The following is a 15,097-nucleotide window of genomic DNA, read 5'->3' as shown; positions in this document are numbered from 1 at the left end:
ATGCTGCGCAGCTAGCGCCATTCGACGGCCAACACCGCGGTTCCTGGTGTGTCCGCTGTGCCGTGCGTGTGATCATTGCTTGTACAGCCCTCTCGCAGTGTCCGGAGCAAGTACGGTGGGTCTGACACACCGGTGTCAATGTGTTATTTTTTCCATTTCCAGGAGTGTATGTTCCAGGCAGCTACTTGTACCCTCTAACTGGCTCATCAAAATACCGTGTTTTAGTGGCTTAAAACGGTTTAGTAACCCTCTGTACGAACACCCCTGAATTAATTGCACTATCTGACTCAGCACAGATGGTGAATAACCCACCGTGAAAAGTCGTAAATCAGTCCCTATTGCTCTGTTCATGGAGCTGTCGCTGCTTCATGTGGAGGGTGAGTCACGATGTATGTTTATCTGGATAGCCCCTGAGACAAACCGCACAGTATGAAAATCGTGATATCACTAGAACGACTGAGTTTCCGACTTTCCTAAAACGGTGAAAAGGGGTCATTTTGACCCCACATAAAATATTTTCGTATTTGTCTTAGACAAGTACTTTTTTAGTTTTTGTTAATCCATACTTTATTTCTAATTATCACAACAATTATTTACATTTATAAATAGTAATAACTAATTTATCTGGAGAACAATGTATTATACAAATTTAGTGTTGCTACTGCTAACACATTTCTTAACTGTAGATTTTAATTTATTAACTATTCATACAACCTTCTAGGCACATTTAGTATATTTGGTCCATTTTATCTCACATGTGTTTTACAAACAGTTCTGTATTACTCTTCACTCAAGTCATTTGAAGCTGCTAGACGCACATAGCATAGGTGACTTATGTTTTACGCGCACATTGGCTGCACAGGCCTTTGTGGCGCTTTAGACAGTTTTCGCTGGTCTTCTTACCTTGGCAGAGGCTGATTTGGCACATCCTCTGCTTTCTGGTTATTTTCATATCCTCTTCCTTTGCCTGATGTTCTTGCTCTTTCGTTCAATTGACCTCATTTGCCAACTGAAGTATGAACTTCTTCCTTTCCAAATTCTTGTTCGTTACTATGATATAGATGACACATGCATTTATTGGCGCCATGTCCAGTATTTCATAGAATACATGCACTGGCCGTCTCTGACATGCAAACATTGTAGTATATTTACAGGTCACTTGATCAACCACGTCCATCCCGTACTTTGTTGCATTGAAGAATAGTTCCAGGTTTTTTCTTTCCTTCCTTGCTAATTGCTACTTCAGTATGCAGCGTACTCAGAAGAATGACATTTTTATTCTTCTTTCCTTGGTATACAGTCTAGGTGCAGTCTGTGATTCCAGTATTGTGCAGTACTGTGGTGGAGTGTATTTCAGCATTCGGCTTCCTTACTTCATCGGGGATTTCACGGCGGATTTTGTTCATTGTACCAACTAATGAAGTTCACTTTTCTTTGAGTTTGTTTAGCAAGCTGAAGAGACGTAAAGAAGTAGTCTGTGGCCACATTGCTTCCTTGATTCACAAATGGCTCCATGACACGCAGAACGACTTGCTCTCCAATTGGCTGTTTTTCTCTATGCGTATCCTCTTTGCCGAGTTAGGGGAAAGCATTACATATATACTTTGTGGTTACATCAACAGCCAACCGGAATTTGAGACCATCTTTGTTTGGTTTGTTGGACATGAACTGAGTAAACCTTCATCTTGCTTTGTGTGGTAACAAAAATGGTTCAAATGGCTCTGAGCACTAAGAGACTTAACTTCTTTGGTCATCAGTCCCCTAGAACTTAGAACTAATTAAACCTAAATAACCTAAGGACATCACACACATCTGTGACCGATGCAGGATTCGAACCTGCGACCGTAGCGGTCTTGCGGTTCTAGACTGTAGCGTCTAGAACCACTCGATAACTCGGCCGGCTGTGTGGTAACAGTTTCTAGTCAATGGTTATATTTTCTCCAGGCAGTAAGCGCGAATGTTGTTTTCAATGAACTTTCCCCAAATTTCAGATAAAAGAGCGAATTTATTGGCTGCCAGGCGTTCAGCCCAGGTTGATTTTTTCATTAGAACGGAGATATCCGAGAATCTCCATGAATCTGTCCTTTGACATAATGTCCTGAATGAAAGAAAGTCTCCAAGAGTGCTACCAGAGATCATCCTCAGACTTAACATTTGTGCACAATACACCCCAAACATACATAACGGCTATCAGTTTCTCCAGTTCCTCAAGTGACACAATCCAGCCATTGTTTTCTTAGTACTTTTCCAGCATTTGATTCTGTGTATTTCTTCATGAGACGTAGCATTGCTTCATCAAAAATAAGATGGAAGGCACTGATGTCAGAGCTGTCTGCTCATAGGCAAGCATAAGCACTGGGACCTCCTCTCTCCTTCAGAACATTCACAGCTGGCCACCTTCCAGAAGATGAATAATTTCCAGTCTCCCACACGGTTCCATCCCTTGCATTCACCTTTGTAGACGCTTCCAACTGTACCTGCTGTGATGAAAGAGGTGATTTATGTATATCAACATCTGAATCTTCTTCCACTGTCTTCATGTTCATTTTCATCAGCGAAGTCAATTTCCGATTCGGAATTCTCTAAGAGATGTAACACTTCTTCATCAGAAAGTCCACGCTGACGATTTATGTTCGAAAACGTGTTTCACAGACAAAGACTGTCTGAGTGACACAACATAAGCTATGGAGGACTGGAATGTACACGTTCCAAGTTGCAACAATAAGGAGCAACTGCTCTGCGTTGCTGCTCACTGTTGCCACTATATTGTTGGATAATTTATTTATGTTCAGGAGAGAAATTACAGTGGGGTCAAATTGACCCCTTACACCATTCTAAGTATACTGAATGAAATGGCGAAGAAAATTAAAATATTTTGTAAATACTAAAACATCTTCAGAAAGAGAAGAAAAAATTAGAAAAGGTAGTAAATAAAATGGGCATTACAATGAACGAAAAACGTATGACAGGGGTCATTTTGACCCCTTCCACCGTTGAAGTGATATGCTGCATAATGCAGCAGAACCAAGTTCTCGTCCACCGAAGCATCAAGCTGCGCGCTTTTTCTAGGGTGCTGTGACTTCTGAGGTCTCAATAGACGCACGCTCTAACGACATGTGAATGTGTTTCACGATGTGAACTTATCTGACTTCCATCTGGTAAACGATAATGGACGACGCGAATACAGAGTAACAAGGTCGCTGCTCAGTCTTCAATCTGTCAGACTTGGGATGCTCTAGACTGAAGGACCACATACTTAACACAACCACTGCAAACGATTACTCCATCTCCAGATGGTACCTGAAGTATAATGAGACGCATTAGCACATAGCATGCTGGACCTCCCGCTCTGCAATTTGAGAGACGACGTTCGTCCTGTATTATGGTGAGAGGACTGTGCACCCTTGCCGATCTCTTGGGTGATAGTGTGAGGACACCTGTAAGTAAGCACTACCGCCGTATTTCATGCTTCACATGAGGATCTTTTATGCAGTCTTTCTTCTCCCCACCCCAAAGACTAGCATTAACGCAAATCTATATGTTAATCTATACTCAGACTATTCATCTCTGTGTAACTACTGCTAACTACGCCCACATGAAGTTCCCTACTGCAGTCAGACTTTGGTCACTCACACAGAGTTTCAGCTTAATATACTACTACCAATAAATAATAAACTTACTAACGGATGGTGAGAGAACAGCAATCGAACACGTTGAAACCCTGAAGGACTATTCAGAGAAAGTGGGTCTGCAAATATCTTTCCTAAGGCCTCCTGAGTTCGTCACCACAAATACTGACACCTAAAGCCTGACTAGAAAATACAGTCCATATCAATAGAGTCCCATATTTTAAATACTTAAGTGAAGTCCTTGAACTTAAGGGACGAGAGAAAATTGCACAAAACATTCGCCTCCAAAAATTAGAGTGATCCTCTGGAAGAACCTACAAGGTGTGCAAAAAGAAATGCTTGTCCACAATCACTAAAATTAGGCACTATAATACAGTATTAAAACCTGATGTATTGTATGCCAGTCAAAACCCTGCCATTCCAAATAGAAGGTGGCCTAGAAAACTTATTAAAGGGAGAACGTAAATTCAACAGAAAGATACAAGGGCCAAAAAAAAAAGGAAGAGAACTATAGACTACAACCTCGCCAAACAAGACTTACGCAGAAAATTACTAAATACATATAAGGACTTAAAACTATACCCTGGATACAAGAGGGCAAAAAGGACTTACTAAAAGTTCAAATACATTATCCAAATATTTTGGACAGAAAGGTATTTAAGCAGAAAGTTGACAGATGGGAAGTTAAGCCAGAGAACGAAGCAACAAAGAATGCAGGAACAAAATGGACAGAGGAAGGGAAGAGAGCCCATGCTGAAAAAATTGAGAGCAGTGTGCAAAAAAAAAACGAAAAAGAATCAAGAAGCTTTGCATGATCCAACAGGGTCTAATCGCACACAATAATAATAATAATAATAAAGAATATTATTATTATTTAAAATCCTAAATAAAATTTGCCAATGTTCGTTACATTGCATTATACATTTTTAACTTGTTACCTTCAAATATGCCAACTTTGCTTCAGCATACAAAAAATATATGTTATGTGAGTACGACACGAATATCAGTCTGTGACCACCGAAAAGTATGAGTATCTACATTGAGATTACCTATGCAATCAAACCATCTACATTACTTTAAGCTTTGTATTAAAGATTTTTTATTTCTATCTGACACAGATATACGAGAAATCGCCCGTGGTTCAGTAATTGGCATATATCCAATTGATAACGCAATTATAACTCTACAAAAGGCTGTTGGAAACTGTAGTAAATGAGGCTGGTTAAATCTGTTGTTTGAACTCAGTTATAATCGTTGTAAACTTACCGAGGATCTCGATATTAGTTTGTACGTGGCGTTTCCAACACTTACTTCGCACATAACAGTTTTCTGCGACTGCCGTTGGTGTGCCATTTATGCCCTCTTTAATGTATGTGCTTGGAAATTTGTAGTATATTTCAGTAGTTTGTTTTCGCATCTTTCAAGTGATAAAAAGGCATGCTTTCAGACACATATAGTACGTAACGTAACTCAGTCAGTCACTCAGAATGACAGTTGTTGGAAGTTTCTTGCTTCAGTATCCAAAGAGCTTATAATGAACAAGTTTAACTCCATGTCCTAACCTGATCCTCACTTCTTCCGCTGTGGTCAAGACATATGGTGGTCAGAAACAGTCTCAAAATCTTCTAAATGTGTAAGTGTGTTCCAGGGTAGGTTATGTTGAAAAATAATAGTTCAGAAGTAATTCTTTATGTTACGCCCTTTCCGGGATGGTTAGCACTGAAGTTACCCATTAAGGGCGCACGAATTCTAGCTGCCCGCCAGACAGAATTAGTGCCAGTTGTTCTTATAGCGTAGATAATAGCATACGAGGCTGTTTAGCCTTTCGATGGGGTCCTACCCTTGATGCCGTTCCTTGTCCAGTTTTGCTTCGCTCTCTTGTTTGGTTTTAAGAAACAAATCGAAGCGCATGTCTGGCGACACCATCTCTGACGGACCGCTTGAATCTGCAACGACCTGGTTAGCTAACATAATTGCTAATTAATTCGGAAAAGACGCAGCGTATGGAATTTCTTTCTTAAGAATTATTTTGCCACAAACCCTATCCTGAAACACCCTGTCAAGCTTTTCAGACTGTTTCTGACCACACTGTATATACGCTGAAGCGCCAATGAAACTGGTATAGGCATGCGTATTCAAATACAGAGATATGTAAACAGGCAGATTACGGCACTGCTGTGGGCAATGCCCATATAAGACAACAAGTGTCTGGCGCAATTGTTACATCGGTTGCTTTTGCTGCAATGGCAGATTATCAAGATTTTACTGAGTTTGAACGAGGTGTTATAGTCGGCGCACGAGCGATGGGACACAGCATCTCAGAGGTAGCAATGAAGTGGGGGGTTTTCCCGTACGGCCAATTCACGAGTGTCTCGTGAATATCAGGAATCCGGTAAAACATAAATCTCCGATATCGCTGCGACCGAAAAAGATCCTACAAGACCGGGACCAACGACAACTGAATAGAATTGTTCAACGTGACAGAAGTGTAACCCTTATTCAAGTTGCTGCAGGTTTCAGTGCTGGCCCATCCACAAGTGTCAGGGTGCGAACCATACAACGAAATATCATCGATATGATTTTCCGAGCCGAAGGCCCACTCGTCTGCCCTTGGTGACAACACGACACAAAGCTTTACGCCTCGCCTCGCCTGAGCCCGTCGACACTGACATTGGACTGTTGATGACTGGAAACATGTTGCTTGATTGGATGGGGCTCATTTCAAATTGTATGGAGTGGAAGCATGTGTAAGGGTATGGAGACATCCTCATGAATCCCTTGACCCCGAATATTAGCAGGGGTCTGTTGAAGCTGGTGGAGGCTCTGTAATGGTGTGAAGCATGTGTAGTTGGAGGGATATGGGATCCATGATACGTCTAAAAACGACTGACATGTGACACGTAGGTAAACATTCTGTCAGATCACCTGCATCCAGTCATGCCCATTGCGCATTCCGACGAACTTGGGCGATTACAGCAGGTCAATGCTACACCTTACACGTCCGGAATTGATACATCGTGGCTCCAGGAACGCCCCAAACTCCCCAGACCTGAACATTATACAGTATATCTCGAACGCGTTGCAACGTGCTGTTCAGAAGAGATCTCCACTCCCTCATACTCTTACGGATTTATGGACAGCCCTGCAGTTCCCTCCAGCACTACGTCAGTGTCCAAGCCACGTCGTGTTGCGCTGTTTGTCTCTCTTCCCCCCTTCTCTCTATCTATTCCACCATCCCTGTCCATCTCGGCTACCTCTCTGCGCTCTCCCCTCTTCCACCCCTCACTCTTTACTCCCACTTCGCCCCTCTCCATGTGCAACACCTCTTCCCCATCTTTCCATTTACTTTTACATCTTTTTCTGTCTGCCTTCTCTCCCATCTGTCCATGACATCTTCCCAGCTCTCTCTGTCCACCCCATCACCATTCCACCCCAATGGTAGGTTTGAGGTTTTTACCCCCACAGTATTTATTTCCAGGTAATAAGCAATATGTGTATCAAGACTGGTTCGTCTTGCACGAGGGGCTTTTAGAGATGGTCAACATATGTTCATGTACCTGCGTTACACACATACACTCCTGGAAATTGAAATAAGAACACCGTGTATTCATTGTCCCATGAAGGGGAAACTTTATTGACACATTCCTGGGGTCAGATACATCACATGATCACACTGACAGAACCACAGGCACATAGACACAGGCAACAGAGCATGCACAATGTCGGCACTAGTACAGTGTATAACCACCTTTCGCAGCAATGCAGGCTGCTATTCTCCCATGGAGACGATCGTAGAGATGCTGGATGTAGTCCTGTGGAACGGCTTGCCATGCCATTTCCACCTGGCGCCTCAGTTGGACCAGCGTTCGTGCTGGACGTGCAGACCGCGTGAGACGACGACGCTTCATCCAGTCCCAAACATGCTCAATGAGGGACAGATCCGGAGATCTTGCTGGCCAGGGTAGTTGACTTACACCTTCTAGAGCACGTTGGGTGGCACGGGATACATGCTGACGTGCATTGTCCTGTTGGAACAGCAAGTTCCCTTGCCGGTCTAGGAATGGTAGAACGATGGGTTCGATGACGGTTTGGATGTACCGTGCACTATTCAATGTCCCCTCGACGATCACCAGAGGTATACGGCCAGTGTAGGAGATCGCTCCCCACACCATGATGCCGGGTGTTGGCCCTGTGTGCCTCGGTCGTATGCAGTCCTGATTGTGGCGCTCAGCTGCACGGCGCCAAACACGCATACGACCATCATTGGCACCAAGGCAGAAGCGACTCTCATCGCTGAAGACGACACATCTCCATTCGTCCCTCCATTCACGCCTGTCGCGACACCACTGGAGGCGGGCTGCACGATGTTGGGGCGTGAGCGGAAGACGGTCTAACGGTGTGCGGGACCGTAGCCCAGCTTCATGGAGGCGGTTGCGAATGGTCCTCGCCGATACCCCAGGAGCAACAGTGTCCCTAATTTGCTGGGAAGTGGCGGTGCGGTCCCCTACGGCACTACGTAGGATCCAACGGTCTTGGCGTGCATCCGTGCGTCGCTGCGGTCCGGTCCCAGGTTGACGGGCACGTGCACCTTCCGCCGACCACTGGCGACAACATCGATGTACTGTGGAGACCTCACGCCCCACGTGTTGAGCAATTCGGCGGTACGTCACCCGGCCTCCCGCATGCCCACTATACGCCCTCGCTCAGAGTCCGTCAACTGCACATACGGTTCACGTCCACGCTGTCGCGGCATGCTACCAGTGTTAAAGACTGCGATGGAGCTCCGTATGCCACGCAAACTGGCTGACACTGACGGCGGCGGTGCACAAATGCTGCGCAGCTAGCGCCATTCGACGGCCAACACCGCGGTTCGTGGTGTGTCCGCTGTGCCGTGCGTGTGATCATTGCTCGTACAGCCCTCTCGCAGTGTCCGGAGCAAGTGTGGTGGGTCTGACACACCGGTGTCAATGTGTTCTTTTTTCCATTTCCAGGAGTGTATATATGTGGCTCAGTGCTGTTTCGCAGTAGACGACCCATGTGGGGATGTTAAATTTATCTGTGGTATTCAGCCGTGTTGCTTGATCTTAGGTCCCAAAAGACGTCGACAAAATTATTGGCTGGCAGAAGTGGTCATTCTCGGCACCTGATTGTCACGACGAATACCGAAAACAATATACAAATTACAATTCCTCCTTTTAAAAGTATTCCAAATCATCTACATACAGTAAATAAAAAAGCAACAGGTCGTTTTGAACATTTTTGCGTCACACCTTCTCATCCACACCCCAACCTTAGTGGCACTATTAATCTTACTGCCATAGTATTTCTATGCAAATAATAAGCCATGTACCTATCAAATTGTGTTGAAATTGCTGTAGAAGTTCCTGGGTTATGCTTCAGTGTTTTCCTATTTTCTTTCCGATCCCAATAAGGTTTAGACTGTTCTTCACCCCACAGTGCTACTTTCCAGGTATCATGTGATAACTGCTCCAAATTTTGTTGAAAGCGATGCAGTAGTTTACGAGGAGAAGTTGAACATACATACACTTTTATAAGACACGCATATTCTCACTGCTAATTAGCACATGCCACATATGTCTGCCAATAAGGGTTTGAGGTATAATTTTGTAGCTATTCGGCAGTTTTAATCAGCATATTAATTTTGGTTGTAATATATTTTTCAATGGCGATGTGCGTAACACCCAAACTGCGTTGATTATAGCGCTAATTTTATAATTTCATTCCTAAACTGCGTTGCCTGCGTTACTGGAATTGTTAAACAAAAAAATTATTTTAGCACTGAAGGTTTATGTGAATATTGCTAAACTGTTTGATGAAATTTTTGAATTGTCTGTTCTTTGAAATGATATTTCGTCAAATATGTGAAAATTCCTACTTTTTCCAAAATATTTAGCAGGCGGCTTTTTTAGGAGAGTATGCGATTGAAAGGCATTCTGTTGTGTGTAAAGTGTATATAATATATGTTATCTAAGCTATACTACTACATAAAGACGATTTATGGTTTGATTTAGTTACCAAAAATCCGATAGTATTCTTCACCAATTTACTTCATATTTTAAATGATACTCTAATAAACTTTCAGAGGGACATAGGCGCACTGTTTTTCTAGTATATTTATGCAGGGTGTATCAAAAACAATCATCCGGTTTGCTGAGTCTCTATTTCTGAAACTAATAAATATATGCAATGAATGTAGTTTTTTGACGAATGGGGGCTCAAAACGATTTTTTTTTTTTTGCATACCTTTCCATGGGTGTTCAGAATTCCACCTTGAGATGCACGGCATATGTCAATGCGGTATTGAAATTGTTCCCACACTGCAGCGAGCATGTCTTGAGTTACAGGTTCCGCAGCTGTTGTTATGCGATGTCTCAGTTCATTCACTGTTGTCGGTAAGAGGGGCACATAAACAGAGTATTTTATTAACCCCCACAAGAAATAATCACATACAGTCAGGACAGGTGACCTTGGAGACCAGTAATGTAAGGCTGAACCATTTGGTCCAGTGCGACCGATCCAACGTTCAGTTATCCTTTTACTTAAAAATTCCCGCTCTTCCAGATGCCAGTGCGGCAGTACCCGATCCTGTTGGTGAATGAAGTCGTTCGAATCAGTCTCCAATTGTGGGGAAATAAAAGTTCTAAAAGTATTTAGAGGTGTGTGCTTCCTGTAACAGTATTCTTGGCAAAGAAAAATGTGCCACACAGCGTGTCCCGTGAAACTGCACAAAACACATTAAATTTTGAGGAGTCCCTCTCATTTTGTACAACTTCATGTGGTTTTTCCGTGCCCCATATTCTCACATTATGACGATTCACTTTTTCATTTAAATGGAGTGTAAATGGAAATTTGTGGCAAGGACTATGGGACCAAACTGCTGAGGTCATCGGTCCCTAGGCTTATGCACTACTTAATCTAACTTAAACTAACTTACGCTAAGGACAACACACACAGCAATTCCCGAGGGAGGACGCGAACCTCCGACTGGGGGAGCCGCTCGAGCCGTGACAAGACGCCGCAGACCGCACGGCTACCTCGCGCAGCCAAAATGGAGTGTTGCCTCGTCACTAAACACTAAGCGTGGAAAGTAACTTCGTCCTCCATCTTGCCAAGAACGAAATTACAAAACTTCACACGTTGTTGCTTGTCACCTTCACGGACAGCTTGTAGTAGCTGAATTTTCTATGGTTTCGTGTGTAAACGTCGACGCAACACAAGCCAGATGGACATCGGGGGCATGTTGAGCTGTCGAGATGCACGACGAACGGATTTCTGGGGACTCCTAGTAAAACTATGGCTAATGCGTTCGACGTCTGTGCCGGACATTCGGAGACGGGTCTGTGATTTGCTTTTACACTAACAGCGGGTTTGTGGGGTTTGTTGATACTATCGTCTTATGCTCTGTGCTACTGGAGGATCCACACCGTATCTAGTACGAAAGTCTCGCTGAACAGTTATTACTGACCAGCACTGCGCGAAACGTAGAAACTAAGCGCTTTCTGTTCCCCCGACACCATTTTTACTAGAACTGAAGTGGGGGTACACTGCTGCTACCTAGCGGGAACCATGCAAATCTTTCTTCAACAGCACATATCTCAAATAACATAACAGTTACGATTTTTTAAAAATCGGATGCTTCTTTTTGATACACCCTGTGTACACTGAGGGTGTTACCGTAAGAGCGTGCAACAAAAATTTAACAGGACATACAGAATGCTGAACAATCTGTGACGGGGAACCTGGGATCGGAGAAGCCAGCTTAAGGAGATACGGGAGTAGACTTGTCTACCGCTACGTCTAGCTTTACTGTTTTCCATCTTATTTACAGTTAACATGCATACGAAATGGTTCTAATGGCTCTGAGCACTATGGGACTTAACATCTACGGTCATCAGTCCCCTAGAGCTTAGAACTACTTAAACCTAACTAACCTAAGGACAACACACAACACCCAGCCATCACGACGCAGAGAAAATCCCTGACCCCGCCGGGAATCGAACCTGGGAACCCGGGCGCGGGAAGCGAGAACCCTACCGCGCGTCACCAGACGCGGGCAACATGCATACGAGTTTACTCTTACTATGCTGTTTATATGCATACCCATTCTTTATTTCCTGTAAGGAACCGAGGAATACGAGCCTGATTGCTAGGAAGTCATGACGTATGTTTTGTTTATTCACTTGTCCGAGACAGAACGAGCTATGAATCAGCGACGGGGCCATTCATTACTCAGTGTTGTATACAGAAGTATAGTACAGTACGATGGAGCAGTACCGGAGAAGTGTATCCTGGTCGCTAAATCGGAAGGGGAGGTCCTACTCCATGTCCTGCGATGTCACGTGACCTGAATCCGTTTGATTATTAGCTATGGCGATACCTAAACCTCTTTTGTGTGAGACCTAAGGGGTTACGGAGATGGAATTAGTTGCCAAAATTGTAGCTGCCTGTGATGTGATTCCAAACACAAAAGGCATATTTCTCAGGGTGCGTCAGGATTTTGTACGCCAATGTCTTGCTTTCCAATGACGTTGATGACCGTAAGTTTCAGCAGATTTATTAAGATACCGTACAAATGATTCGTTCATTGTGTCAGTGATGGTAGTGCTGTTAACTAATGTAACTAAAAGACTGCAAAATATTGTGATTTTTTTCCTGTTATCTTCGTGAGCTGGTTTCTCCGAGCATAGTTTCCCTGCCTCAAATTGTCCAGTGGAGCATAGTAAAAATACCAAAGAGTTTTTGACCAATTTATTTCAAAATTTTGCATGAGTCACTAATAAACATTCTTACAGACATTGGCTGTATATTTTTAAATATGTGGAATCAATAAGTATATGTGTTTAGTATATAAGTGGGACAAACTTTCTATAAATTATTGAACCTTTTACTTCAAATTGTTGTGGGATACTCTACCAATATTCAGACGAGTATAGAATATACATTTTTTTAGAAAAGAATGTAAACATTTTCTGCTTAAACCGAATATGAGGAAAAATAACACTGTGGTGGTAAAGGTGCGGTTTCGTTTTATTCTCTTCAGTCAGTTTTAACTTATATATCTGGGTCTTTAAAGCATTAGGCAAATTGTTTCTTCCACACATATTCTTTCCTCTTATATGCAAATTCTATACGCAACAGCGTGTTGTTTAGTTTTCTCTCTTGAGTCGGTTTTCAGAGGGAAGGTGAAGGTTTTATTTATGGCTTATCAACTTACGATCAGAATAATACTATGGAAACTGAATCACCCGAAACTTTTCAGTCCTACCCCTTTACACATTAAAACTATAAGAAATATTGTCATTGAAGCTACTATCCTCACAATTCTAGCAGGTGCAGAGGTCTCTCCTGTACCTCTTGTATTAACGATCTCCTTTGATTTATCCATTCATTTTAAGCGATATTAGTTTCTAATCAAGGGTTTCTTTGCACAAACAATAAACAACGCTCATAGTCAAAGAAGGACGAGAACAGTAGACGGACTGAGATGAGGAAGAGGTAGAAAATGGACAGAGAAAGGTGCAAGGCGGAGACAGACAGAGAGAGTAGTGAGGAGGGAGTGGTGAGGGATTTGGGTGGACAATGAGAGGAAAAGGAGGATAAGATGGACAAAGAGAAGGGGAAGAGAGGGAGACGGACAAAGTCAGGGGTAGGAGGAGATGAGTCGAGAGAGGTGGGAGGATACACAAGTCCATAGTTATTTAGCAATTGTGAAGCATTGCTGGGTTTGGTAGTATATAACATAAATATACAAAAACATGACATGTTTTCACCTATTGAAGTTTCGTTTCTTTCCGCAGGGATCCATCATCCAACAAGAGTAAAGTAGACAACGTCCCCACGTGGAAGTCATACACGCCGGAGCGACAGGAGTTCCTGCGCATTGACTGGCCGTTCCGGGCTGAGGAGCAGTTCGAGAAAGAGTTCACCGTGACACTCAGGGAGGGTCTGAACGCTGCAGCACTACGCCTGAACAGTCCTCTTCTCGTGGGTCTCGGGGCTGCTGTTGCCACGGTTACACGACTACACAGCTTCTAAACAGCGGCCAGACATTCGCTGAACAGTAACTGATCGGCAACTGAACTCCAAATGAACAGTGACTGGACATTAAGAGTAGCTGAACAGTAACTGGAAAGTGGCTGAACAGTGTTTGGAAGCGGCTGAACACTATGTGGAAGGTGGCTGAACAGTAACTGAACAGAGGCTAAATATTAACTGAACAGCAGCAGGCCGTAACTGAACGGTGGCTGAACCTATGTACTTTTCTGTTATCGTCATTCAAATACTAGCCACATTGCATGTCTGAATTCTGCGAGACTGACTTCAGATTTCATAACCCAGAATTTGTGCATCAATGCATCCCATTTGACATCGATGTCACTTTACTTGTGTGAAAGAGTTTATTGGTCTGTCACAAAATCCTAGTTTACTGTCTGAAAAGTACTACTTGATGTATTGGTTACTCACAATATCCAGAGGTCTGATCCACTCAACTTGTGACGTCACCATCTAGACTATTTCATCAATGCAGTTTTCATCTTCTAATATTGTTATTGAGTTCTTTATCCCGTTAACAAGTTCTCCTTCCTTGATGCTGTCGGAAGCCTGAATTTGATTAATCAAAGATAAGAATCTAATCACTGCAACATAGTACTTAATCATAATAATTGTGTACTTGGTTGTTACAGCAAAATATAGTGAGGCGAAGTTCATTGCATCTAGTAACAGCAATATCATGCAACCTATTACTGAATGTCCTAAATGTATTATAACAAGTTAACAGCGTACGTCGAGAATGGAAGCAAATTTATGCTTCTTCGCCGATGTGTTTACCTGACTATAAAGGCACAAGTTTCTAAACCATGCCATAGATGCAAGTACTATAGGTCTAAGATGATAATGAATGGGGCAGAAATTTACGTATCTTTATAGGTAACATTTTCAAATACATCGTAAATTGCCTTTTGTTATGACTCCTGTGTTTTGAACGGGTTTATAGTCAGGCACCCTGAAACTTGCCGAGGCATGTCAGTGGCAGTCCTAACAGATAGTGTTATGTCCAACAGTGACAGCCAGCTATACAGTCTGGAACACAGCACTGTATGGTGCCGGAACACGGACTATGGAAAACCGCAAAAGAAGAGAATCGAAGGATTTGAGATGTGGTGTTATAGAAGAATTTTGAAAATTAGGCGAACTGATAAGGTAAGGAATAAGGAAGTTCGGCACAGAATCAGTGTCATGTGCACTACTGTTTCATAGTTATTAAAATCAGAGGAACTCTTTCGATACGTCAGTAAGGGATACATCAGCGGATGTTATCCGGAACGGTCCGCTTTCTCCTTACAAGTAACTCCCTTGAACATATTGATTTCGCTAACATCTCAGGTAGGTGAGGTAGGGTGCTATGCGACCAATTTCAGGCATATATTTTTATTTATATGATTACT

At 43.0% G+C, this 15,097-nt stretch overlaps 1 protein-coding gene across 2 annotated transcripts in view; it reads left to right on the top strand.

Moving 5' to 3' along the window:
• The window catches only part of LOC126279089 (carboxylesterase 5A-like), a 195,142-nt gene extending 180,783 nt beyond the window's left edge, over nt 1–14,359 (top strand). For both annotated transcript variants that reach the window (XM_049979552.1, XM_049979553.1), the window contains exon 13: nt 13,448–14,359. In XM_049979552.1, coding sequence (XP_049835509.1) covers nt 13,448–13,685 — 238 coding nt within the window. In that variant the 3' untranslated portion in view covers nt 13,686–14,359. The remainder of the gene's footprint in view (nt 1–13,447) is intronic.
• Nucleotides 14,360–15,097: the final 738 nt, after the last annotated feature.

This window comes from Schistocerca gregaria, chromosome 6 (genome assembly GCF_023897955.1).
Source record: "Schistocerca gregaria isolate iqSchGreg1 chromosome 6, iqSchGreg1.2, whole genome shotgun sequence".
NCBI classification, from domain to species: Eukaryota; Metazoa; Arthropoda; class Insecta; order Orthoptera; family Acrididae; genus Schistocerca; species Schistocerca gregaria.
This window is presented reverse-complemented; position numbering and strand designations above follow the sequence as displayed.